Source organism: Plectropomus leopardus, chromosome 19, assembly GCF_008729295.1.
Source record: "Plectropomus leopardus isolate mb chromosome 19, YSFRI_Pleo_2.0, whole genome shotgun sequence".
NCBI classification, from domain to species: domain Eukaryota; kingdom Metazoa; phylum Chordata; class Actinopteri; order Perciformes; family Serranidae; genus Plectropomus; species Plectropomus leopardus.
In genome coordinates this window covers 24797474-24824392 of record NC_056481.1, presented here as the reverse complement: position 1 = coordinate 24824392, position 26919 = coordinate 24797474, and the positions used below count along the sequence as shown (strand labels likewise).

Genomic DNA, 26919 nt, shown 5'->3' with positions numbered 1-26919 from the left:
AGGGAGGCTAAATTCTCTTTATTCCAGCATGTGTCATGGTGAGTGCCACAGTGAAGGCCCTTTCACTTCCCCTGCTGCAGTGCCCTGGGGAGCTGACTCCTACGATGCACAGGCGCATACACACAAGTACAGTGAAGGCTGACTACCCCTCGCACGCATGCACGCATGCACGCACGCACACATGCACGCAAACACACACACACACACACACACACACACTTTTAGAGGTTTAGTTAATATTCTGCACGGTACTCCTCTGCTCAACACAGCTGAAAGAGATCCATAGCCTCCCTATTCATGACCTGTGGACTGGAGAGAAAACGGCGCTCAGTCAGACCGCAGAGAGGACGACACATAAACACACACATGCATGCACACTATCTGAAAAACACACTTCAATACCTCTAAACTGACAGGTTAGGTCAGTGTATGTGTGAGTCTGAATAACCAGAAAATTTGACGAATAAACTAAATCAATTAGTTTCAGCAAACAAGGAATTGCAAATCTGTAACAGTTTACTTGGCTACAGTATTATGCAAGTGTTATCTCAGTAAAAACCAAAGCCATTGTGCTAGATGTTAACATAAGCCCACCCAGACTCCATTTTACAGGCTTCTGTGGTGGAAATAGGCAGCAGAGCTATATGCTTCTTCCAGTGAAAAGGTCAAGAGGAAAGAAACTGTCATTTCTCTGGCTTAGCGCTGGCTTTAGCCACGCGGGTGGGCTATTACAGAGAGTTAGCCTAACATTGATTAGCTTTCACTGAGTACACATGACTGGAATATTCCCCCATCGTTACCTCAGTGGACCTCGCTGTGGGTCTGCATAAAGCAGGGCTCTCAAGCACGTTGCACTTATCAGGCAGATAGACATCGGCAAAGTAAGGATCGTGGAAATGGACTGGGAGGAAGCCGAGCACTCAGGTAATGGTGTGGAGGAAGATGCATTGGCAGCGAAGCGCTGAGGTAATGGTACAGCTTAGATAGAGAGGAGAACTGATAAGGTAGAGAAAAGGGAGAGGCCACTGTAGCGCACTGATCCATTCTAACTATAGAGGCTGCAGAGGGGCCCAGGAGCATGATATTGTCTGGCCACTCTCCAATAACAAACAAAAAGTAACAGATAGACTTTATTGTCATCTCAGTCCTAACCAATGTCTCCCTGCACAATGCAACTACACAAACGTTTGATGTTAGCATGTGCTCCATTCACGTTTGTCCTCAATGGGCAAGAGACAATTCCAGAGTGAGTAAAAGGTGACCCTCTCCATCTGCCAGCTCCTACATTTCTGCAAATTGGCAACTTGATGGGAAATCTGGAGTGAAAATTGGCATGTGTTGTTTCAACTGCCACTCATGGAAACAGGAAAACGAGTCCTTCAAAAGAAGGTACTGTGTATCGACACAAAGTATGCAGATCCATCATACATTAAAGATCCTATTAAATTTGCACTTCAAATGTCTACTGTATAGAATTTAGGGGGATATATTAGTAGAAGTAGTAACAATAATCTTAATTATGCTTTCATTAGTATTTATTAGAATCACCTGAAACTACTAGTAATCATGTCATTCTTTTCCTAAAGAAATTTTTTTGGGGCATTTTTGCGTGTGTGAAAGGGGGAGAGAGTGAGGCGATGACATGCAGCAAAGGGCCGAGGCTGGAAATAAACCCGCGGCTGCTGCGGCGAGGACACAGCCTCTATACATGGGGCACCCGCTTTATCCACTGAGCCACCAGGCGCCCCGTAATTCTTTTATATCTACATACAGAGTGGGTCCTCTTCCACAGAGTCCATCATGTTGTTCTACAGTAGCCCACGATAGACAAACCAAACACCTGCTCTAAAAAGGGCCATTTGTGTTTTTGTGTCAGTTACTCTTGTCACATTTAGGAGAAGTTTCAGTTGGCTGCAATCTGCGACATCAACTCAAGATGGCACATAATCCTATAAAGCTTTAACTGTACTTAATTCCCTTTTTGGAAAACAGTGAATCTTCTGTGTTCAGTTACACAGTGGTGGGTGAAACTATACAGTCCAATTCATAAATTAATCACAGATTTTTCAACTATTGCTCCTTTCAGAGTATTCTTTTAAATCATGTTGCCTTTTTGGCCATTAGTTTCTGATTAATAAAACTCATTTAACACCGAGCACAGATTTTTGTAAGAACATTTTTACAGAAAGTAGCTGAGTTGTTGTGATTGCTGCACACCCCTGCAGAACATTCATGTGGAGGACAAATATTTGGACAGACACTGATTTCAGTGGATTCCTGCTGAAATAAATGTTTGATAAATGAAATTCCTTGTTCTAAATATTGTCATAAATCCAGGTCATAGCTAGTTTGCTGTAAAAATTGGTGGAACGTTTGAACAATTTGGTTTGTTAACACCCAATAATGTATAAAAAAAAATGTGGAGACTACCTCAACAGCCATATTTGGGCCTCATCATTATTATTTTTATTGACAACTGAATACAGCGACACAGATAATTGCACCAAACCTGGTGTGCATAGCTGTCTTGCAGTGCGGATATGGAGAATCCACATGCAAAACTCTTTACTTTTAAACCACATTTTCCCCCCACACTGATGAGAAAGAGCTTTAAGAATGAAAGATTTCAATACTTTTATATATTTAGAGAAATTGATTTCATTTCATGGGAGCTTTATCTCCAGAGTATTGTCATATTTTGGGCCAGTGAGTAAATGGTTTCAGTTTATTTCCAAAACTGAATAGATTATTATTATCAGATAACCTCCAGGAATCACAACAAACCTCGGGGTGTATTACCTGGTTGAAGTTATCCAGGGATTTGTGCAGGTTGGCGTGCATGCCAGTGGGCGGTTCATTGGTGATCTTGATGGAGTTCTCCAGGATGCCCTGCGGGATGATGTGGCCCTCGGGGGTGGAGGAGGGCTCAGCACTGACAAACACCCTAAAGTTCTCGTGGCTTCCCTCTGCGTGCTGCTCAAGAAGTTTCTCTAAAGTACCCAGCCAGCGAGCCACCAAGTGGATATTCTGCAGGTAAACAGGATCAGCAAGTAAAGGATTAAGAGGGGAAAATTGCACATTATTGGTGTAACGACAAGCTAGTTGTTAGGCAAAATTAATTCCCCCCTGTGAGGATAGAGAGCCTAATCTACACCCAGATAATGTTTTCTGTTGGATATCTGGAAAAGTCTGGGCTTTAATGGATAACACATAATAGCTTAATAACGTACTTGATGCTGGAATTGCCCGTATAATTTATGTTTATAATGACAACTTGCAAAAAAGAGCAATTAAAATGTTGCATATTCTCCTCTCTTCACTGTGACTTTGATGTGGCACCAAATTAAATGGTACACAGCACTTGAAACCCATTTCTAGGTTGCTGACATTAAGCGACCATTCTCCGGCGTAACTTCAGCCTCGCTTTTCTGCATATTCATCTCTCAGTGTGGTGCGGGCAGTGGAGCTGACTTGTACTATCACACAAGCATGGATGAGCTCAATTTTCCATCTCAACTGTCCTGACACTTACAGGATATCCTGTGAATGATAAGGAGTCAGCCGAGCCCCCCCACGTCTCACCATGCAGCACTGCCCATTCCCTAAATCTAATTACAGCACTAATAACTCCAGTCATTAATTCATAAGCCTCTTTACTTTCTCATTTCCCTTTGCTCTCCATATTTAATCTTCCTTATGATGGCTGAAGTTAGCCCTCTTTCCGAACGACAGGACATGACAGGGAGAGGAACGTCAATTTTTTTTGGGAGGAAAAAAGTTTTACATTCTGTGCAAGAGAAGTCCGGGAGGAGCTTGAAGCTAAGACGGGGATAAGTTAGCTTGCCTCTTGATGCCTTAGAGAATAATGAATGGTATACAAATTAAAAGTCTAAATTCAAGCGCTTTTTCATCAAGCCAGTACAACCCTTCCTCTTGGCATGTAAATAATTTGGCAATAAAGAGAGCCAACAGAGGAAGTCAGAGACTGCCTCAGAACTTGTCACTGTAATGAAACCATTCATCCTCTGGCTGCAGGGGGAGAGGAGGGGGAAGAACGGAGAGAGAGAGAGAGACACACAAGAGAGACCAACAGGCCAACAGACAAACAAACAAGACAGAGGAGCAGCCACTATTTTATGGCTTTTTAATTAACTTTCAGGTGCAACATTTTTTTCCCCTCAATGTCTTCTTGATAAGGGCCTTCCAGCCCCTGTGATGACTGCGCTGATACTACATCAAAGAGTCACCTATTTACATAATAATATAAAAGTTGAATCTAAAACCCATTAGAAGACACCACTGGCAAGGTCTTTGATGCATTGCTATCAAACACAACCTGAGGGAAAACACAATGGCACATCCAACTGCCTGTCACGCGCACGCACACATGCACGCGCACGCACACACACACACACACACACGCTGGCTCATAAACAAGCCAATACAAACATGTGCAGGTGCGCGCACACAATATTTCTCTTTTCACACACACAAAAACACATTCGTCAAGGAGCTGCGCTGAGGACAGCTGCACAGCTGGGCTCCAGCGCTGAGGAGGCGGCCCCGCAGTGGAGAAGCAGTCAGACTCCAAATTGACGTCGGAACACAGCGAACGGGACTGAGGGACAAGCAGGACTGCCGACACACTGCAGGCGCTGACGGCCAGACAGACCGCTGAGTCTAAATTTAAAAATGTCTGGGATAAATTCACAAACATGCAGGATTTAGTTTTGAGTGTTGTAGCATGTGAAGGTTTTTATTTTTAATGTGCGGCCAACTCTCTGTTGCATTCAAGTAATATTTTACAGTAGCCATAAAAAATAGTTAGTTATGGTCCATCTGTTATTATATGAAAGCTAAAATTATGGTGGCCCCTAGAGCTCAACGCATTGCAAATTAAGAAAACACCTTCACCAATTTGACATTGCATGCACAGTTTTTATCCAGAATACTTCAGATAGAGAAGACACAGCCAAATGCAGAAATGTGCTGCGAGTGCTACAACATAATTAAAAGTGGTTCCAGAGACACTAAAAAGTGAGACACATATCCGAAATTACCCCAATATTGGCCTTTTTTTTTTTTTTCAAATTTAGCCTGCAAATACACATAATGTTATAAAATGCACACAAAAAGACGTTAAAGATGCAGATGTGTAAGAGTAGCATGGCTGCTTTAAGAAATAGCTCAGTGGGTTGTGTACATGGATTTTAATAATACCTAGATACCTGATGCTAAGATGGTGCCTATACATTTCAATGAAATCGCTCACTTGGCATCTATGCCAAAAAAAAGTTTTCTAGCTTCTGGGTTTACTTTAGCATTATGCGGCCCACTGAATTTGCACAATAGTTTTTGACGCGAGTTCCTGCTTGGCTCATAGACTTTACATTGTGATGATGTCGCAGATTTGTAAATTGCTTTTCTCAGCTTGAGGAAAGTTTTACAAATATAACAAAATTGACCTTGTTGCAGTTTGAGGTGTGTGGTCAACAGTTTTACAGATGTTTCTTTTCAGCCACAAGCCACCCTCTGCTTCCAACCAGAATGCGGTTTGACAGCGTCGGAGGAGAACAGGCTTGGACCGAACCACTGGCGTTGTTATGATACGCTGGCGCAACCGAAGGGCACCGGGTGCATCCACATGCAATGCGTCCACATGCAATGCGCACATGCGGCGTCACTTGAGATGGCTGGACAGAACCAGTCGTGTGCGCATGAAGCGCTTAAGGACAGTACTGCCGGTAACCACATAATATAAGGGGCACATGTGCACTTAAAAATCAAATAAATCTACCTTGTACTTCTAGGCCGGGCGGTTGGGGAAGTAGATGGGTCACACACAACTGACTTTTGTGCAGGAGTCCAGAGTTTGCCTCTCGTGTGGATGTGTGTGTTTTTATTTCTACAACTTATCATGTGCCTAAAATCTAACTGTCTGTGACTTTTTTGCCTAATCCCAACCATCGTGACAGTCTGCGCTGTTGCGTAAGCATAAGGAGCAGCCTAATCCCACCAAATATGCATATGCTAACATCACAGTAACTGCCAAGTCATCCCACCATGACGTCGTCCCACCATGTACATTTGTTGACATCACTGTAACAGCATCCTGGAGCATAAACAGCTGACGCAGAAGGATACCTAACACATCATGAGTGGACGCAGAAGGTCACTAACAGAGCATCACTATGTGATGAGTCGGAATAAGAATGTGTTTGTCTTTTACAATGGTGGCCTATGGAGAAAATAACTTTTGGGCTGCATGGGATTTTTATGCTGCAGTACTGCGAGTAGCCACAGGTGAAAAATGGCTACACGGCTGAGCGACTTTCCTAGGGGCATAGCAAGTGTGTGGTCGAGACGAGAGAGTGACAGAGAGGGACAGAGAGGGTCAGAGAGTGATGGTGACTGAGCTCAGAGCAGACAGGTGTTCAGGTGTTGCCAAATACTACAAAGAAAAAAAATTGAAACTGCCAAGGTGTGTTTTGGTAAGAGAGATTCAATCACTGATTTTAAAGATTACATCATTTTTCATAAAGCTGATAACAAAATCTGCAGCTTATAGCAATTCACTCTTGGAGCTGTAATTTGCTACAGCTCCAATTTGTGCCAGACCAGCATAGCAATGGGGTATGAGTATCATGGGTGCAGTAGTAAAAGAGCTATTCACTATATTAAACTGACAGAAAAAAAATATCATTCCTTGGAAACAAAGATGAAAAAGTTACATTTGAAGCATCATCTTGGCTCAGGCAGAACACTAACTTGTATAAGCTGACTGGCATTAGCTTTTGCATCACTGCTACACAATTACTGACTCATTTACCAGCTGTGAGTCCATCAGCGGACACTCATGCCAATTCTGTTTGCTGCTGCAGCTCCCTGTCACAACTCCAGCCAACTCAGTCATCTATTCTCGTCTGCTCTGTTTATTCTTCCGCTGGCACATGCTAACCGTCCCATCATTTCAGATCCAGCCACTCCCTTCTGCCCTCCAGAAAACCCTTTCCTGCCTTCCCCATCACCTGACCTTCCCGGCCCACCTGCTTACCTGTTCCCACTTTTCTTCATCAACACTGCAGTAAAAATACTGGCCCACTTTGCCTTATTCCTTGCCAGATTGTCTATTCTGCTTACGCCTCAGCTTTTCAGCCTTTTTTTTACCTTCATGACCCCCTGCCTGACCCTTGGACTTCTGCCTGACCCTTTTCCAGATGAGTTTGCCTGTATTTATCTGCCTACCTGCTTTTGACTTTTGACTGTTTTGAGCATGAGTAAATGTAAACTTTTATATAACCTGCTTGTCTCCAAGTCCTGAGTGCAAACCCAGTTGTCTACTTAGCCATTATACTTCCTCCACCAGCCTGACCGCCTCTTTATGAGATATTTGTAGTGTAGTTCCATATTTATGTTCTTGCTTTTAGTTTTCCTGGCAGAATCCTTGTTGCTGCTGAAGGCCTAACCACTTACTATGGATGGCAAATTCCTAGACATACAGTAGGTGTGTCTAACTTAACTGTGTTGTTATGTCAAGGAACATTGAGGATATCCGTACAAGAAAACTTCAAAAGTGGGATTTTAAGAACCAGTGGCTTCTCTCTGTTTTTGCAACAAAATTGTAATTATACAATGTCACTTCACATTAATTAATTTAACAGGGGCAAAAAAGTGATATTCTCAGGATAGCTTAAATTATTTAATTTATTCTTTGTCATCCTTGCAGGTTAAAGAGGGTCATCCCCACATTAATAGTTAAAAACAAATCTTGTCCAACTCTTAGTGTAAAACTGAATAAAAAGCATAAGTTCTTTTAGTTTTAAAAGAATACCAAAGCTTTCTGGTTCTTCCTTATGCTGGGCTCAGACTACACCATACTTTTTTTGATAAAATGATCACTGTGTCAGATAAGGAGACCACAGCGTCATATATTCTTGCTGTGACTTGACCGAGAGAAATAACATGTTGGTCCCTGACCAATCATAGCTCTGCGTCTCTCACTACCTGTGTGATGTCGTTAGGAAGGAAGTGCTAAAGACCAACTTCCAGTAACAAGAATGTAAACAATGGTGTCTGAAATGGTGTGTATGAAAAGCTCCCAGGAAGCCAATTTCGGAATCCTAGGATAGCAAAGGAATGACCCACCCTGCTCTTCATATTAGTGCCAAGTACTTGTTGCCTTTATTGATTGGATTGGTTAGGTGTCTGGCAAAAGGAGTGGGATTGGTTAGGATTAAGGTATGAATGTCAGGGTAAGATCATCAGAGGCAGAGTAAGGTGAGTCATTCCTTTGCCATCAAAGGAATTGCAAACACACCCCCAGGAACAGTGCTGGGCTTTGCAGCCAATTTTCCATAGTGGCCAAACAGTGTAATTACAACTACAGGTTCTGTCACATGATACTGGTGAGGCACAAGTTGACTCACAGCCCATGGGTCCTGTGGGTTGACCCGTGGGTAGGGCGGTTTGGGTGAGCTTGTTAGAAAATATTGCGGGTTACAGGCGGGCAGGTCATGAAATGACAAAGCAGCGTTCTGAATAAGTTGTTATAATTTACAGAAATGCTTCCTAGGAGCTTTTCATGCACACCATTTCAGAGACCGTCGTTTACATTGTTGTTACTGGAAGTTGGTCTCTAGCGCTTTCTTCCTAATGACATCACACAGGTAGTGCAATAATCAAGTTCATACCTTCTCCTGTCTCCTCTCTGTCTCTGTCACACAACAAGCAGCTGTCTCATCAGCACTGTTGCACTCCCTGATTCCACTTTTGATTTGGAAAATCTGTTAAGGTCCGACATATTTACTGTATGTATATCTCTCCGGTCATAGTGTCCTGTTAAAAAAATTCCCTCTACAAATATGTATGCCTAACAACATGTTATTACAGCAAGAGGGAGCCTCTCTGTCCACACTGACTCCCTTAAATATGCACCTCTGTGAAAATTGTTTTTTAGGTAGATCAACTTCCCAGTGAGAACACTTAAATCATTATGTCCTAAAAGCTGTAAATTTCACTAAAAGTCAAATCCAGAGTTATTTTCCTACTGTCATTGATTATAACAAGCCTGAGACTGGGAGGCAGGGTTATGAGAAACGCTGGTGCGCTTGCTCTGTGGGCCCATGGATGCAGATGATCCACATTATTTTATGCCAGATTGTAATTTTATTATTTTGACTTTATAAGCCACTAAGCAGCTTGAACGGGTCCTCGCAACAAACACTCTATCCAGCTTTCTTTATACATCCATGCTGTAAGATAATGTCTGTCTTTTGTTCAGAAAGGCATAAAAAAGGGAGCACCTTTGTAGCCAAATGGTTACAGTGCATACCACATAATCACAATGTTCCTGGTTGCTGAAATCTTTTAGTCTGCACCCGGCAACCAAAGTAATGTAAAGTGAGGACACTGAGGAAGCCCATTTCCGTCAAATTGTCTCTCCTTTCTCTGCTATCTGCACTTCTTTCTGCCACTGGCTGCAAATGGGGTGGCTTTAGCAGTAAATGTGCAAAGATGCTTGAAAGTTTAGGCCACTTGATTCCCACTGCCTGGCCCATGTGGGATATTCAACTCCAATCTGCCCGATTGATTGCCTCTCCATCTCTGCACCTCTTCCCTCCCAGTGGGCTGCTTTCAAAGTTTCTGCATCTCTGTCTCCAAGGCCCATCTGAGCGGGAGCTGCTGTTCTGCAGTATAATTACCCGTCAGCGAGGGGGAACCTGCCATTGACCCAGCCCTCAGCTGATGGAGCCGGGCCTGGCATCCAGAGTAAAGGTGGGTTGTGAGACGAGAGGGGTGGTGGAAAGGTAGGTGGATAGCTGAGATGAGGAGGTGAGGAGGGGAAGGAGAGATAGCAGGTTGGCGAGGAGGGTGGGAGGACGTGGGAATTGATAAGAGCTTGATGTGGTTTGAGAAAATGATAAGGCTTAAGTATAAAAGTTATGTGGCGGAATGAGAGGGTGGGAGAGAGAAGATGGAGCATTATATCAGGAGGAGATACTGCTGATGAAAAACAGGAGAGAGAAGAGAATATGATACCTCCCCTCCCCTCCATTTCCCTCTTGCCTCCATGGCCAATGCCATGGGGGTGGCTCTCAGCAGGCAGACAAACAGACAGCTGATGATAAAGCAAGTGGGAGGTTTGTTGCCAGGGGGATGAGGCCTTTTTAAGCCTATCGATTCAGATTCTTATGCAAAGGTAATTAAACAACTGCTTGTCTTTGCTATCCTGGCTCTGGAGCAGAGAGTGATGGTGTCCTGATCTTTTTTTTTTTAATTTCTACCAGCTATGTGAATTAAAAGAAAAGGGTGTCCTGCAGTGCCCGGTCTGCAGCTCATATCTGTCGATACTTCCCATTAGAATTCCACCAAGGTTTCCACTTAAAATGCAAACGCCAGCCTTGCCCTCGAGATAAGAGGAGAACAGACACCGCACAGATATTGTACTGTATAATGCCGCAGCCCTTTCAGTAAGGGAAATTTCCGCAGAAAATTAAATTCACTTTTCCATGCAGACAAACCTAGGAGGAAAGCAAACATCCCATTGAGGGTGCAATAAAAAACAATGTGATAATACACCTCCTTCACAACATGCACAGATAAGGAAAATGCCACCTAAAACCACTACTGAATAGAAAATCAATGACACAAAATAAACCCTGTATTCATTTTTGCAAAATGTGTTTTAGATAAAGTTTTTTTTAGTTTTTTTATTAGTGTCTGTATGTCAACTTTTATTGCAACCATCATTTTTATGATTTGGAACCTTTTGTGTGAGATGAATGGGCAATGGACAATTCAGTGAAAGCCAGAATGTTTTAACAAACACTCACATCACACATTCATATTAAAAAGATAGTTGAGCCCTAAATGAAAACATTATCTATTCACCCTCATGCCTGTGGAAAGCTGGGAGAAGTTTTATAGTCCACAAAGCACTGCCAAAGATTCACGGAGAAAAGGTGCTGCACACATCTCCCAAACAATTGAAGCACATAGTGACCAGGATTCAATTTTTAAAAAAATACATAAATAACCACAAATTTTCTCCATACTGCTCGTTCAAAGTAATCCAAGTTTCCTGAAGCCCCAACGTGCCAAGTTGTTGCCAAAATGTCACTGGTGCCATGTTTTTGGCCTTGTAATAGCCTTGTTGTAGAGCCTGTAGCTCCTACTGCGGAAGCCCTGTTCATGTATGTGCGCTTACGCAAGACCAACCAGAGTTCACGGTATCTGCAAGCCAGTGTTTACATGCTCCCTGGAAGCCTTCCCCAAACACAGTAGTTTTAAGTCTGACAGAAGAACTTAGAATGTAGATTATGACTGAATTTTCATTTTTAGGGCAACTATCCCTTTAATGTTCCCATTAAAAAAAAGCCATAATTAGATCAACCCAATGTTCTCATGAAAACACATTAGGTGTTGTGTGAGTTCTCTCTGATTGATGAATATAATGTTTGGAGTATAAAACACACAACAGTGTTTACTGTGCATTATACTTCATGTGAGATGTTTTTGTCTGTTTGTGTATGATGTGTGTAAGGTTACACTGTACCTGTAATATCACCCAGTGGCCGTTTCTTGCTGCCATATCGAGGGCTTGTTCAGCTATAACCTCCTGGCCCTGACCCAGAGAAACATTGTGGAAGTTCTTGTTGTCAAATGTGTAACCCAGTCCCTTCCCTGAAAGAAAACACAAACTGAACATTTCAAACCAAAATACTTTGTTGAACTCATAAGCTTCAAACTGTATTAAACACAGAATCCATACGCTTTACTAGGCTGCTGAATATTCAGCTATCTGGCCAAGCGAGCACTGCCAACGTATGACCCCATGTGTTACTTACTGCTTGAAAGCCTGGTGAAAACCCATAAACACCACAAAAAAGATCATTATGAGCATACACTGTAAGAGGCGACTGCTGGGCTTTTAACCCCATACACAGTGCTTATATAGTCCGAGCTTTGTACTGGACTTAACAAAACCAGTAACATATTCATCTTCTGAACTGAGACAGAAATACTAGAACATTATCATGGTGACATGGGTTGTGATGCAGTCACTTACATGTCTATGTAATGATCTATGTTTGACCATGTTGGGAGAAAAAAGAAAGAGCTGCACGCTACAACTGAAAACAAGGTGATAATGATCTTCCCAGCTCTTTCTCAGTTAGGATAAGCAAATTTCCCTGAAAGTCACAGCATTTTATAGTCAAAATCAGCACACGGTCAATGACTCAGCCTTACTTGCCCACCTTGCGTCGGCCCATTGAGATTTAACTTAAACAATACAATTATTTCTGTCGGTTTCATTAAAACCGCAACCTAAAACCAGGCAGATAGTGAGGTTTTGTCTCAGGGATATTAGTCCCCTGCAGAGCATACAAAATCACATCATCTATCTAATGAAAATCTAATTGAAGCCTAATACCAATGAGAAACCCAATAGTCACAGCTATAATGGAAAAGCACCTCTCTGTGGTTTAGTGAAATGTGGCTGCCGCTCCTCATCTTCAGCTCGCTCTCTCCACAGCGCAGTGATTGGTTACTTTTTCCTTTGATGTAATTGACTACGGGTGTTGATAATCCATAATCACACCCCTTACAGGCAGTTCCAGTAGGAGTGCTCCCTCTTATCATATAAGGCGGGGATGGTGGATTTCACTTGGACTGAAGGTCTATCTGTGGCTGATTTAACCACCTGCTGCTGCTCGGGATCTGGGGCATCTAAAATACTCACAAATACTAGCAGGCTGCTGTGTATTCTGTGTGACAACAGCTGCATTAAACTGTCATGCTCAAGTCAATCTATGGCATTGATTACTTTGGATAAAGGGACAATTCACCTAAAAATCAAAAATACATATTTTTCCTCTTACATGCATGTTATTTAAATTGTTCTGGTGTGAGTTGCAGAGTGTTGGAGATATCGGATGTAGAGATGTCTGTCTTCTCTCCAATATAATAGAAGAAAATGGCACTCAGCTTGTGATGCTTTAAGTGCCGGTTACTCAAGATAATTCACAGACCTTGTTGTGAGCAGTTTAATGTAGGATCTTTTTTTTCCTACTGAACTACAACCACCAACTGCATCACTGCGCAAAAGGAAGTGTACATCCACTCATGGATAAGAGGCCTGTGCTTGTGACAACGGGAGACATAAACATTAACGTCCCCCTTGGCTGAGCTGTAAGGCTACTTAGCTCAGTTGTGCTAGAAGCTAGCAGAAAATGAATGCTTCCTTCTGCGCAGTGAAATGTTTAGCAGGTGTAGTTTGGAAGAGAGAAAATAGATTTTACATGAAACTGATCACAACAGGTCAACAGACTAAGCTGTTGACTTTTTTCTAATATATATTTTAATCTTGCTGTCATGTACACAAGCCTTTTGTCAACTAATAGATGCATGCTTCCTTCTGTGTAGTGATATGAGTGGTGGGTATAGTTCATTAGGAAAATAGTTCCTACATTAAACAACTTCTGTGGATATCTTGAGTAACCTGGTCATGATATCTGAGAAGAGACATTGATGTTAAGCATCACAAGCAGAGTGCCATCTAGTTTCATTATACTGGTGAGAAGGCAGACACTCTACGGCTGTCTCCAACACTCTGCAGCTCATACCAAAACAGTCTAGGCTGAAAAATTGAACTACAGGTAAGGGGACTCATATGTTGGGTGAACTGTCCCTTTAAGAGGAACTTTCAAGCAGAAACAGAAATCCAAGAAAGTCAAATCAGACAGAAACAGTAAATTAATCATGATGAAACACTTGAATGCAAAAATACTGACATTTGAAAACATATGACTCGCTTACAGTAGAAACACTGCGGAAATCTCTCTGTTCCAGTAAACTAATGCAATCCGGGCAATCTGAATATTTCATAGAGCTGACTTCAGATACCCACAGACTGAATTATTTGGCAGTAGATTCAGAAGTGTCAGGCTGTGATGGTGCCTCGTTTTAGGTACAAAGGCTTTCTGCACATTTGTGGTCAAAAATCAAAACAGCGTGTCCTGCTGCCATCCGCATTATTCATACAAGGTTGTAAAGTAACTCTAAAACCAATGACATTTACTTTCTGCTGCCCCTAATACACCAGTGGTGTCGTCTCATATATTTGTGACCTTTACTATAATCCCTTCGATCTACCCAGAGCCTCTTGAGTATTGGCAGTGACGGCTGATATCACAGCAGACACATAGCAGATATATTGGGATGACTACTGTTCTGACTGATAATCCTATGCAAAAAGGAATCAAAGTGGAAATCATGCACACAGGTATGCCTGCACTTCACTTCAATGGGCCAATTCATGAAAATCCCACGTTCCCACCACATATAGAAACAACATAAATTGGCAACATGCATGCTCTGATAAAACTCCAGAATTCACTGAGAGGCTGAATTTGATGTCTTATTAAACGTAAAACAAGCGAGAGTATTACCATGTTTCTCCACATCCTTCAAAGGGTCAACTCCAGGAGAGAGGATGAAGAACATGGGCGTAGCTGGGCCCGACTCTTCAAAGGAAACAGCGAAGTCCAGTGATCTGCCAATCACGTACTTGCTCCCCAGTTTCTCCTCTACAAAGTCTCTGCAGGGAGAATATAACTCAGTTCTCCTCAACACTTTTTTTTTTATTATCTTTGACCGACAAGCTGAATAACTTGAAGAGTGAGAATCTTCTGTAGTACAGTGCATTAGATAGACAGCTGCTCATAGAAAAAAAAAAAATTAATTCTAGTCACGACTGTGTTGTCAGTCGCTCTTTTCAACCTCCCTGGATTAAATCCTTTAGCCTTTAAAACACGATTTTCTCACTCCGAGCAAACTGTTCACTCTTAAATAAATAGACATTGTTTATTTTCTATATGTAAATCCTTGCTGGCATATTATTTGAAGATACAAAGCTCACATAAATTATATTTTGATGGTTGATTCAAAATTATAGCAATTTTAAACTTCATTCCAAATGCTTTAATGATGTCTCCAGCTTAAACTGTTGACGACTATTTCAATAAATAGCTCCAATTATGTATGAGTCATATCACATATATACAGGACGCAGGTCTGCCTTCTAACTGGGCCAGATGCATCCATCTGTAAATCTGCTTGTACAAACTAGTTATTTCAGAGCTTAAATCTGCTCACAGTTTAATAATGCTATCCTTTGAGCTCCGTTTTGGTCTCCACCAACCCTACGGGAGCGGGGGGCGGGGTCTAACTGTGTCAGTCTGCTGTTTGCTGCTTCTATTTTAACCTTCTATTTTACTTGAATCAGTTTTAAATACATTACAGTTACCAACCATTGACGTAAGTTAGCCCAAGCAACCACAGACGCATTTGGCTGGAAGTCACCAGTTAACGAGGTCACTTGTTAAACTGAAACCAGTGAAATTTATGGTTGTCATTTCACAGGAAAAAAAAACATGCGGAATTTCTGGTTACGTTATCTCTGAACTATACTTGATAGTAAGCCAACAAGACAGACTGCAGGCTCAATTACATGTTGGGACATAACGTTAGTTTTCTGGTTATTGATTTAAAAACAGGCCTCACACATACAGCTCTTGTGTAGGGATGCTCCTTGAAAGGCTCCTTTACTACAATAAACTCGTCAAAATTATCACAGAAACTCATGACAGTGAATTTTCTGAATGCTAGGACATCCATGTATTAAAAAATAAAAAAAAGGAACAAATCATTGAATATTCTTATTGAACAGCCAAATCCAATTCAAATGGCATGATCCTGAGTTGGGTACAGCCCTAGACTTGTGTCCTAGTCTTTGGCTAGGGAGTATTTCTAACTTCAAGACACAAAACTCTGACACTTTGTCTCTGAATTTCTGAACATGACCACAGGTAATGCAGCTGTAGGGCAATCTAAAGCATCTAGTGACTTGTATGTTTGTTATTTCTCACTAGTGTATACGCAGTGTTTCTCCACACAAACATATATACATATGAATATTAGGCCATTTGTCTTCTAGCCACTCACTAATAGCACACCTATCTGGAAGTCGGTCATCATTTGTCAAATTCACAATATTTAGTGGATAATGACAACTTATTGCACTCCGCCACACTTCCGTTGCCAAAATACGTGTGCACCTACGTATATGAACATCCTCATTGTTTACAGACAGTGAGAGGGTCCGTTACACATAGGAATTTTATCATTTGTTCCTTTAAATGTTTTGATTGTTGCAGTTTTAATATTTACATCATTTAACTGTTAAAATATAAAATAAAATGTATGGGTAGCTCAAGACATTTTATTTATCTCTTTTTTGTGGTTTAATATCACAAAAAAGATAACCAAGTAGAGATTGATGTTATTATCAGGAGGATATAGGGTCTAAGTTCGATAACGTTTTAAGACAGAGGTTTAGGGCTAATAATGAGGCTTATTGATTGCACTTTCAGTTGTGTGTGTGATTGCGTTAATTCTAAGCAACAGACAAACATGGAGTAGCACCAGTGAGCACAGGCGCCCTGTCGACTCAAACTAAAAGCCAGGAGGTCAAGATGTTTAACCATTAACCTTTAACCAACAGCACTGGACAGTTCACAGATCACAGAGCAAAGGTCAATCTGCAATTCCACCTCTCACCTGACAGCGTACGTCATGCGGTCAGGCCTCAGGGCCCTCATCATGCACAGTCTCTGGAGAGAGCTCTTGTTCTTCCATTCCTGTGGGAATTTCTCTTTTTCTGGACACTCAGACTCGGCAAACTTCTTCCAGCGTTTAGCGGATCCCTCAATGTCTCGGTCCAGGTTCCTGAACTCGTCAATGGAGCACAGTGACTGGTGGTTGGGGAAAGAAAAACCATACAGAAAAAGTGCTGTATTTTTAAAAGTGCTGCTACTTTGTGATCAGTGATGCACGCTTAACAGTTTGACCACTTCAAAAACACAATACACAGCAAAAGGACTAACTTTGTTTGCAAAAGTTGCTGGCAAAAAAAAAGAAAGGAGTGCTTATCTTTCCTCTCGCCAATATAAATAATATTTATTCAAACGGAAATGCTGAGTAAACATGATCCCTTTCATAACGGGACAGGGGGTGTGGGAGGACTGAATATGCATCCGCTGCAGAAGCAGTAGGGGCTTCATTGTGATGCCCCAGCTGACAGACACCTTATCTCATCTGCGGAGAACAGCAGTGTCATGCAGCGCAGCCTCGAGCAGGTGCACACACTGACGAGCAGACACACAATCATATGCAGTGTGCACACTGCCTCCTGTACTGTATATACAAGGAGCAGGGTCCTGAAACCCTCCCACAGCACACACAAAGAGGTGTCATGGAAGAAATAGCTGTGCGAATCCATATAATCTGCTTTTCTACAACCTCTCAGCACTGGGCATGAGGCGGGAAGGTAGAGTGAGGCAGAGTGGCTCAGCACACAGTCCATCACTTCAACTCAGTTTGTTTAATTACCACAGGAGGTTGGCAACCTCTGAGGGAAGAGTACACTGGGTCTCATGGGATTCATCCTCTGCTAATATCATCAAGAGGCCTAAACAATCAGTGGATCTTAAAGCTTTCCAAATGATTATGTTTCCAATTGCCATAAGAAAGTCGAGTGACAGAATTTGATTAGCAGGACCTTAAACATCCACAGTGGGTTGAATGCAGTTGGGGAAAGGCCGTCTCCAAACCCTCCAAGGGGTTTAGGTTAAGTTAATATTCTAGGCGGTACAGATTGAAAAATTCATGAATACGAGAGGCTAAAAAAACACACTGCCGTTAGGGTTTAGTTTGCTGCTAAACTGATCTGACAAGAGAGGGAACCTCTGCTGCTTGACATCCACAGGGCTGCATTGCCAGACGTCTGTTCTTTAAGATGAAATACGGGTACGCGGACATGTTCGGGTGCCCTTTCAATGTTAAAACGCACCGGGGTCACGGAGCAAAGCCAGTCCCTAGAGAATCACATGCTTAGAGTGGAGGTCTGGGTGAAACAGAGAAAATAGACTTCAACTGCAGTCCCAACTCTTTAAGGATGTTTTAATGCAAAGTTGTTGCTGGGAGACTGGGCTGCATAAATTGCATCATAGGAACAGCAGCTAAGTGCTTAAATAACTTGAAAGATTTCAGTCGTGCCTCTCTTACATGACAGACTGAAGGAAACATTTTGGAAAAACATGGCAGGCGATTTAATTTTTAACTAGTAAAGACTATTTTTCAAGATTTCTACATTGAGGGGCACCCAGGACGGAATTGTAGAGATAATGTTGACATACAATTTAATACTATTTAAGCATGTTTTAATATGCCTCAAGGTTCAATGTTAATATTTTTTTCTGAGTCAGAAATTTGCTTGGCCAAAGTCAATATTCCCTTGTCATATAACAAAGACTAATGTTAATCATCATAAAAACTGTCTTAACCACCTTGCTCTTAACCTTGCAGCAGTCTGCGATATACGTGCTTGGAGTTTGATCCACATCCTTGAATGCAATCCAACTAAACTCTTCTGAATGCTCACTTCAGCTCAAGAACCTTGTCTTTACCTACCGCCAGTCTCTCACACATGCCCAGTCAGTGCTGAAATTGTGCAAATCTAATCTGAGATGAGGAGAGAGCTAGATACCTCAGTCCTGAGCTGATTCCATCATCAGCTCCAAGACTGATGGATCTCATTCATAAAACGTTAGCAGAACCAATTTGTGTGTAAACTGTTTACAGAAGGAAATATACGTGTATTTCAGTACTCATCAATATGTTAGCAGCTCCAATCTTTTCGTACAAAATCTACACTTGCCTCTTACCGCTTGTAGTACTTTTATAAATAAGGAATGCTCATAAATATGGCTCGTCATTATTAGAAATTACAATTTTAATTCGTATTGTGCTCCGTTATGTTCAAAATACGCAGATACCATCAAAACATGCAAGTTAAATATGGCAAAAGATTAAAAACATGACAAATTTAGCTGAAATAGTTTTCTAAATAGTTAACAAATAGCAGATAATGAGAAAATAAGATCACTGATGGTTGCCCGAATGTATAGCTTTTCAACACTAAATACAAAAAATAGCGTACATCGCCTTGAGAGTTCTCAACAGGCAGAATAAATTACAACCCGAATCGTACAAACTTGTGAGGTGAAGCTTGAACCCGGCCCATCCAAGATCATCACATAGTCTAGAACACTGAGCCTGAGCCCCCTCCCTAAATACAGGGAGAGAAGGACAGCGCGCTGCTGTCCCCTGCAAAAACAAGAGATGCTATCTATGTATGTATGTATATGTATGTATGTATAATATCTTTATGTCGACGACATAGACGATATGTTTTTTCTCACCTCTTCTTCACCCAAAATAACTTCAATCTCAGCATCAGAAAGGTTTTTCTTTCTCGCTCTCTCTGTCTTTGTTTGCCGAGTGTTTGCAAGCCGACAGGATGCAAAATTTACAGTAATTATCATCTCCTAAGATGCTATTCACTGGATGTTCATGGGCAGGGATGGTTGCTTATTGCTGACTAGTGGGAGCGCACTGTCAGTTTATGATTGTTTGGCATTCATGAACGTACACACCTGCCTACAATCAAATCTAAGATTCCTGCGGTGTTCATTAATCCAGTGTAGGTTTTTCATTACTGAGATGGTTTGTTTGCAAATCTACTCACACATTTATAAACATCTCATGAATAAAACCCAGTATTTTGTAACAAAAAATAAATAAAAGAGAGTTCTATCTTAACGAAAGCAAATTATTTTAGTATGGTGTGAACAACTTTATATTGTTTTGTATAGATCATGGCAAGAAATTTTTGCACTCATTCGTTTGGCAAAAAATTACAAACATTTACAGTTAATGGCTAATTCCATTCCATATGAGTCAGCCAACTCATATGGAATGGCATTAGCTGTTTAGTATTCATATTTTGCATCTTGGCTCTGACCTCATCACTCCCCATAAGAAGCACACAGACCTGTACAACAGAAAGTGGGGAGTGATAAAACTAATTTCCCCCCTGGGGAAGGCAGACTCCGAGTCTACAGGTGGATGCACTCTAATTGGCTGCCTGATATAGCTTGCAGGCTTCGCTTCATTTATAACAGAGAAGTTTAAGGACTAAATTAATCAATTTCAGTGGAATGGCAGCAATCAGTGTTTTTTTTACTTGCAGGGGTGAAGTTCATCTGGGCAGAGCTTTCATTTAGAAAAAAGCAAATTTAACATTGACTAACTGCCCACCATTTTGACAGTGCTGAAAGCTATCATGTTAGCTCTGTCGCAAGGTTAGTGCAAATACATTTCTTGAATACATAGTGGCATTCTATTGTGATCAACTAACATTTTTTCATTACTGATTAATCTGCTGCTTCTTTTTATAATTAATTGACTTATTATTTGGTCAGAAAAATGTTAACTCCTGAAAAATGTCTGTCAAAATTCCTGAGGCAGCAAAGTGACATCCATACATATGTTATCTAAACATTATTTAGAGTGTTATTGTGCGAAATTTGAGGAAACTCCCTCCCTCATCTTCAGATATTGCGTTCACAAAACTAAGATGGATGCAAGGTCACTGTGACCTTCGACCACTAAAATCTGATCAGTTCATCCTTCAGTCCACTCAAACGTTTGTGCCAAGTTTGAAAAAAAATCCTTAAGGTTTTCTTGAGATATCGCTATCAAAGAGTGAGAAAGAAAAGTTACCAGTGACCTTGATTTTTGACCACCTAACCTAATCAGATCATCCTTGAGTCCAAGTGAACGTTTGTACCACATGCAAAGAACTTTCCTCATGGTGTTCATGAGATAATGTGTTTACAAGAATGACACAGATGCAAGTCACCGTGACCTTGACCTATGACCCCCAAAATCAAATCAGTTCATCTTTGAGTGCAAGTAGCTGTGTGTGCAAAACTTGAAAAAGGTCCCTTACGGCATTCTTGAGATATCGCACTCACAAAAATGGGCTTGACGGACAGACCTACGGACAACCCGAGAACATAATCCTGCCTTTGTTATCGATGATGCTGAAGCATAAAAACAGGCATGGTTAGGGAAAGAAAAACATGTGTCATGTTTTGTCTTTAAACACCTTGTTTGGTTGCCACAATCACGGATGGAAATGTACGAAATTTTTCTCAAACAAATTCCCCCTTTTGTTGGTGTCGATTAGTGGTCTACTGCAATTTGCTGCTTGGTAACTGTCCTGCAAAAGTGTAACACCATCGATGACTCCCTCCTCCTCTGGATAAAAAACTCAGCTCACATACACGTAATCTAAACTACATCATACATAAGAAAAGAACAAATGTTATATATATGTATTGTTTGCAGCAATGTACAATATCCTCATTTTATTCTGGCAACTGGGCTGGAAACTCTAAAACTTTCACATCACACACGCAAAACAATTACTGTCTGCAGTTTTCCTTGATAAATGACCACAAAAAGATTAATTCATTTTTCAAATGTTTTTGAAGCTTAATTTTCTGTTGATTGACTATTCAATGAACCAACTAATTGTTTCAGCCAAAGCAGCATTCACTATCTACTGGTGGTGTCCCCTTTGCATTTCACATCATCACACTGCAGTATCTGTGCCTCTCTGTACCTTGATCCCTCCCCAGGAGTGGTTGGACAAGAAATCCACTGGTGATATTACACCTGGTTGCACAGGGTATCTCAGGAGGAAGTCCAGCTCTGCAGGATTTATTTCTTTATTCATCAGCAGGATCTGGGGACACAACAAACAGGAAGGACTTCCAAGTGTTGTATTTTCAGCACAAACCACATTTCCTTTCCACTTGATTAGGTCCAAACAGGGCCGCCGGTCTCAGGAGCACCCGATTCAATAGCAAGCTTGTTCTCGAAACAAACCATGCAGAAGATAAAACCAGCTTCCCTGCCTACCTGGAAGGCGAGCTGAGCGATGTACGTGAGCTTGTCACATTCAAATAGGCCTCTAGTGGTGTACTGGAAGACTGAGGAGGTGATGCTGTCAATTAGGTTGGACACCCGCTGCTTCAGAGACTCGTCCGGCTCGGCCTTAAGAACAGCTTTCTGGAAGACCACACTGAACGCCTGGGGACGCACAAGAGCCAGAACAACACTCAACACTGGCTCAGTATCTGACTTCAAAGTGTTACAAGTAACTATGTTGTTGAATATGGAGTCTCATAGTCAATAACACAGAGAGCAATGATCAAAGAATATTAATTCAGCTGATATATGGCTCATGTTGCGCTTTAATTATGAATCAAATATCATCAAGTCAGTGTCGTGTACCTCTGACATGATGATGATGTGGTTCGTTCTACAGATTTGCTAATCAATGCTTTTTTGGCGGTTTACAGCAAGCCCTTCACTGTAATCAACTGAAGTTTGTTTTAAATCTATGTTTGTGAGCATAAACCATTACGTAGGCCTGTCACAATAACTACTGTCGTTAACCCTTTTAAACCTGGATCGACATCAGTTTCTTGTGTTACATTCAGATGCCTTTCACAAGTATTTAAACCTTTGAAACTTGAGCAAATTGGTTTGACTTCTTTTGAAAAGGCAACACGCAACTTGGTAAGAGATGTCACACAAATTACAAGATATTAAGAAATGCTGCCAAGAAAATGAACTGAAAATTAGAACAAATAAGGATATATATATATATATATATATATATATATATAAGAGATATATTGAGAAAAATTATAAAATTTTAAGAAAATAAATACAATGAAAAGACCAAAGCCTGATATATCTTCATCTTCTAAACCATAGAGCAACACATCAATGAGCCACACTTACTTGCACTGGGTGATGTGTTCCTTCATTACCATGAACACACACTGTAGTTTATCTTAACTCAGTCCCACAAACAGTCTCCTGTCTGAGTTATGCAGTTTGTTCAAGGATTCTCTTTAAACAGGCTGTTAACAGGGAAAGTGGAGCTCAGTCACCCTTGAAATGATGTCATGAAATTCACCTTGACCATCTTCAGCTTGTGATAATACAGCAGAAATCAAGCAGTGCAGGTATAAATTTAACACATCTCACTACTGATCAAAGGTGCAACCTCTTGTTTTACTGTAATTCTGTGAAGTGGGAGTTGGATTGACGATAAATTGAAACGTTGCTAAGGAAATAGAACTGTCATTATCTTGTGCTCTGGTGTCATTTCTGTCACACTTTGTCACACTTTGTTCTACCACTGTGTGAAGAACACATTATAATGTGTTTCATTTCATTCTCAAGGTCAAAGGTATACACACTCTGAATGTGTTTTCATTTGATTATGTCGGGAAATAACTTGGGCCAGGGCAGCTACCTGCGGAGTCGGGAGTGATTGCAAACCATATCTCAGACTGCCTTCTCTCAGCGCTCGCTGGCTGACAATATGAAAGACATTATGCTCTACATAACCACATTAGGGAGCCACAAACACAATAAAAGCGGGGCAAAGAGCATAAAACATGGTGAGCAAATGGATGGAGGAGGGGAGGAACAGAGAAGTGAGTGTAAAGAGGGGTCTCACTGGGGGCCCGAGAGGCGAGGAGGAAACATGGCATGTCAATAGTCAGGCTACCTTGAGAGAGAACTGGTACATGGGGTGGATTTTATTGAGGTCGTTCATTATGAAGTACAATAAGGAAGCCCGTGCTGCTGCTGGTCGGTAGTGCTCCCGAGCCTCATTGATTTTGGCCTCTGTCACCTTGGCTTCTTTCACCTACAGTAAAGACAGCGCAAACACAAACGGAATCACACACACAGACACCAGCACACATCTGCACAGATACACTCAGGGGTTCATCAATCAGCTAATGATGAAATTGTGCACCATCCAATAAAACATCCTGAGTGAAGAGCAGAGCTATTCCAATTTCACGGTTCCAGCCAAAATGTTCTCACTGCGTGGAACACGACAATTATGTGCCTTTTTTTTGTTTTTTTTTTAAGCAAATGCCTGCGCAATTACGTTTAAGAATGAACATCTGCAAAGGCAGCGCTCATCTCCTCACTGACAGAAGGCACACTCTCACATCATCATACAGTACTTTCTCACAAGTGCTCTGAAGTATCAGAAAGTAATTCTCCCCCAGCAGAGATAACCTGACAGGATCTGATTTACTCTAAAAAAAGAGACAAAGCAAGAGAGGAAGAGAGAAGGGATTAACGTCTGCTAATTACTGTGTAAATATTTTGTACAAGTGGATTACCAATGAAATACTTACTGGGTACCTGCAAGCAGAGACAAGGGAAGACGTGCAGAGAATAAGGGGTTAAACATTTGTATTAAGGGGGATCCTGGAATTCATTTACAATGTAAAAGTGCTTTCTAAAATGACTTACTAAATAAGGACAGGGCACAGACAGGAGACTAGCCTGTATGTCCTCTTACAATAGGTAAATAACAAGAAGGCAAACAATGTGTGGCAGTTTGACTTAATAAAATAATCATGACAAACTTCAGCATAAAATATGGTAAATTTGACTTTCACACATGAGAAAAAAAAACTACTACAATAGCCACATAAATATTCCAAATAATGACATTGTCACACAGAATACCATTACTTGATATATGTCGGATGTAAAGAAGAGCCTACATGCATTTTGGGTATGGGGATCGCAAGAGAGTATCATGCTAGTGAGCCTCGGCGAGCAAATCCCTGCTGGGGATGTACATTTTGAGTTTTCAGGAGCAAAGTCTCAGTACTGATGTTTTTTTCCTCCATATGTTTATAGAGATGAATATACAAAATCTACAACCAAAAGCATAAGTTGTTTTTTTTAGTACTAAAAAAATGTAAAATATACAAAATGCAGAACAATATAAACAACAACAAAACAAAACCCCCCATAAAAACCCCCAAAACAAAATACCACCTCTCTGCGGCGCCAAAATGAGGTCAGGAGAGGGGGCACAGCCACCCTTATACAACCACTGACCCCCTCCCACCCAGAAAATGATCAAAATCAACTGGCCTTTATGTGCTGTTTTTAAAGCCGCTGGAAATGTGGTTTGAAATAGCAAGAATACACATATTATATCACAGTGTCTCATTAGGTATCTCCAAAAATCTGATTGAAAATAAATGTTCCCAACTATTACTATTCTCATTCTAACATAGTTGTCAACATAGTTTTTGACTAGCCTATACGCTACAAAGGCATAACAAAATTCCTGAAATTCAGTTATGGATTTTGCCTTTAGTGTGCCACCACATTGACAGTGTCCCCATATGGCCACGCTCTTGAAAACTTTTTGGGGGTGACACTGACCAGTTGAGGAGGAGAAATCAGCTGCAAAGCACAAATTGTTTAAACCGATTTCACTAGCCCCATAAATTCAGGAAATCATATGATGTTTTGTGTGAGTGTGCAGTTATTTGTTTCCTTTGAAATAAATAAGGAAAAAGAAGGAACACTACACTGTAATTACAGCATAAATGGTCCCAACATGGGAACAGGTTTATTTTCCCAATTTTTCTTATCTTGTTACTCTGTAACATTGTTATTGTACCCCATCCCTCCTAAACACAAAGTTGTATCCCCTTACGCCCTAAAGTATTTGTATCTGCTCCTGTATTTATATGTTTGTTCCAGTATAGGTACTAGGGATGGGGATGGTTATTTTTTATTGATACTGATACTATTATTGAGACTCCTTAACAATCTGATTCTTTATCGCTACCACTACCGATTCTATTATTCAATTATTTTGTGGAAATGAAATGGAACCTCGTTTATTTAGCTTACTAGCTCTTACCCTGCCAATTACAACTTGAAATTCAACATTGGATTGCTATTTTTAACTGAAGGGACTTGCTACAAAGTTTAGGTGTGCTTACCACTGCTGCTGTGAGTGGATGATCTTGAAGACTGTGCTGACTGTGCAGCAGCAGCAGCTGAGAGAGTTAAACGAGTTTTTTAACCTGAAAACAGTCAAAGGTACTGGATTTAGGTTAATTTGATGCACATTAGATGTATGCAGACCAACAATTGGACAAACAGTGTGGCCTGACTTGAGATGTCAGCAGTATCGATAAGCTCAAATGTTTTAGGGTTTTCAAAATAGCGGAACCAGGTCCTACATAGAAACGGGTTTCGATCACCATCCCTAACAGGTACTCAGCAAGTATTTTGTAGATACCCTTTATGTACTTCATAATCTGCAGGCTGTCGTCTTAAGAGTTAAAGGTAAAGGTGTAAAGGAAAAGAAGAACAGTACCTTCTCTTCTATCTCAGCAGCGGTGCGTTTGGTCGTCTCCAGGTTTTCCACCAGTTCTGTGTCACCCAGGAAGTTCCCTGAAGCCGAGGACAAACGGGACAGCAGGTTGTCCTCCAGCGTCTTCAGAGTGATCTTGAATCCATTTTGCTGCTTTGTCAGGTCCGACTAATGAACACACAAACACACACACAAAAAAATTCAATTTGATAGATTTCACATGTCAGAGCAGAGGATTTCTCAGATACATGCTTGTTGTCAGGTTTCCCTCTCTGGCCTTATCATCATAATCGGAGGTGGTGGGAGATGTTCAAGGTGTGGGTCAATATGAGGACATGAATACTGAAGGGTACCTCAAAGGCAGAGGTAATCAATATGCTCTGCATTGGCTATCTGGACCCATGAAGGGAAGCGCTCTGGGCTGGATTAGCCAGCTTCCGTCTGGTTGCCGACATCAAACCTCTGCAGAGCGACCTAACCCTCCATGTGATGAGACCGTCGATTCCAGCAAGGGGGGAAGGTGCTTTGATGGTGAACTACACACACACACACACACACACACACACACACACGAACACATCATGCAACAAACACACACACATGAACACATCATGCAACAAACACACACACCTATGAACCATCTTGTACAAGACATTATGTACTCAATTATGAACTGATACACACAGAATCTGCACACACACACACACACACACACA

General features: G+C 41.2%; 1 protein-coding gene across 1 annotated transcript in view; it reads right to left on the bottom strand.

The window, feature by feature from the left end:
• LOC121958527 (dynein axonemal heavy chain 9-like) overlaps positions 1-26919 on the bottom strand; it is a 168262-nt gene that overhangs the window by 23340 nt on the left and 118003 nt on the right. The window contains exons 54-61 of the mRNA XM_042507493.1: positions 26207-26371; positions 23561-23701; positions 21892-22062; positions 21593-21715; positions 16621-16814; positions 14451-14599; positions 11555-11682; positions 2800-3027 (exon numbers count right to left, since the gene is read on the bottom strand). Of these exons, the coding sequence (XP_042363427.1) occupies positions 2800-3027; positions 11555-11682; positions 14451-14599; positions 16621-16814; positions 21593-21715; positions 21892-22062; positions 23561-23701; positions 26207-26371 (1299 nt within the window). The remainder of the gene's footprint in view (positions 1-2799; positions 3028-11554; positions 11683-14450; positions 14600-16620; positions 16815-21592; positions 21716-21891; positions 22063-23560; positions 23702-26206; positions 26372-26919) is intronic.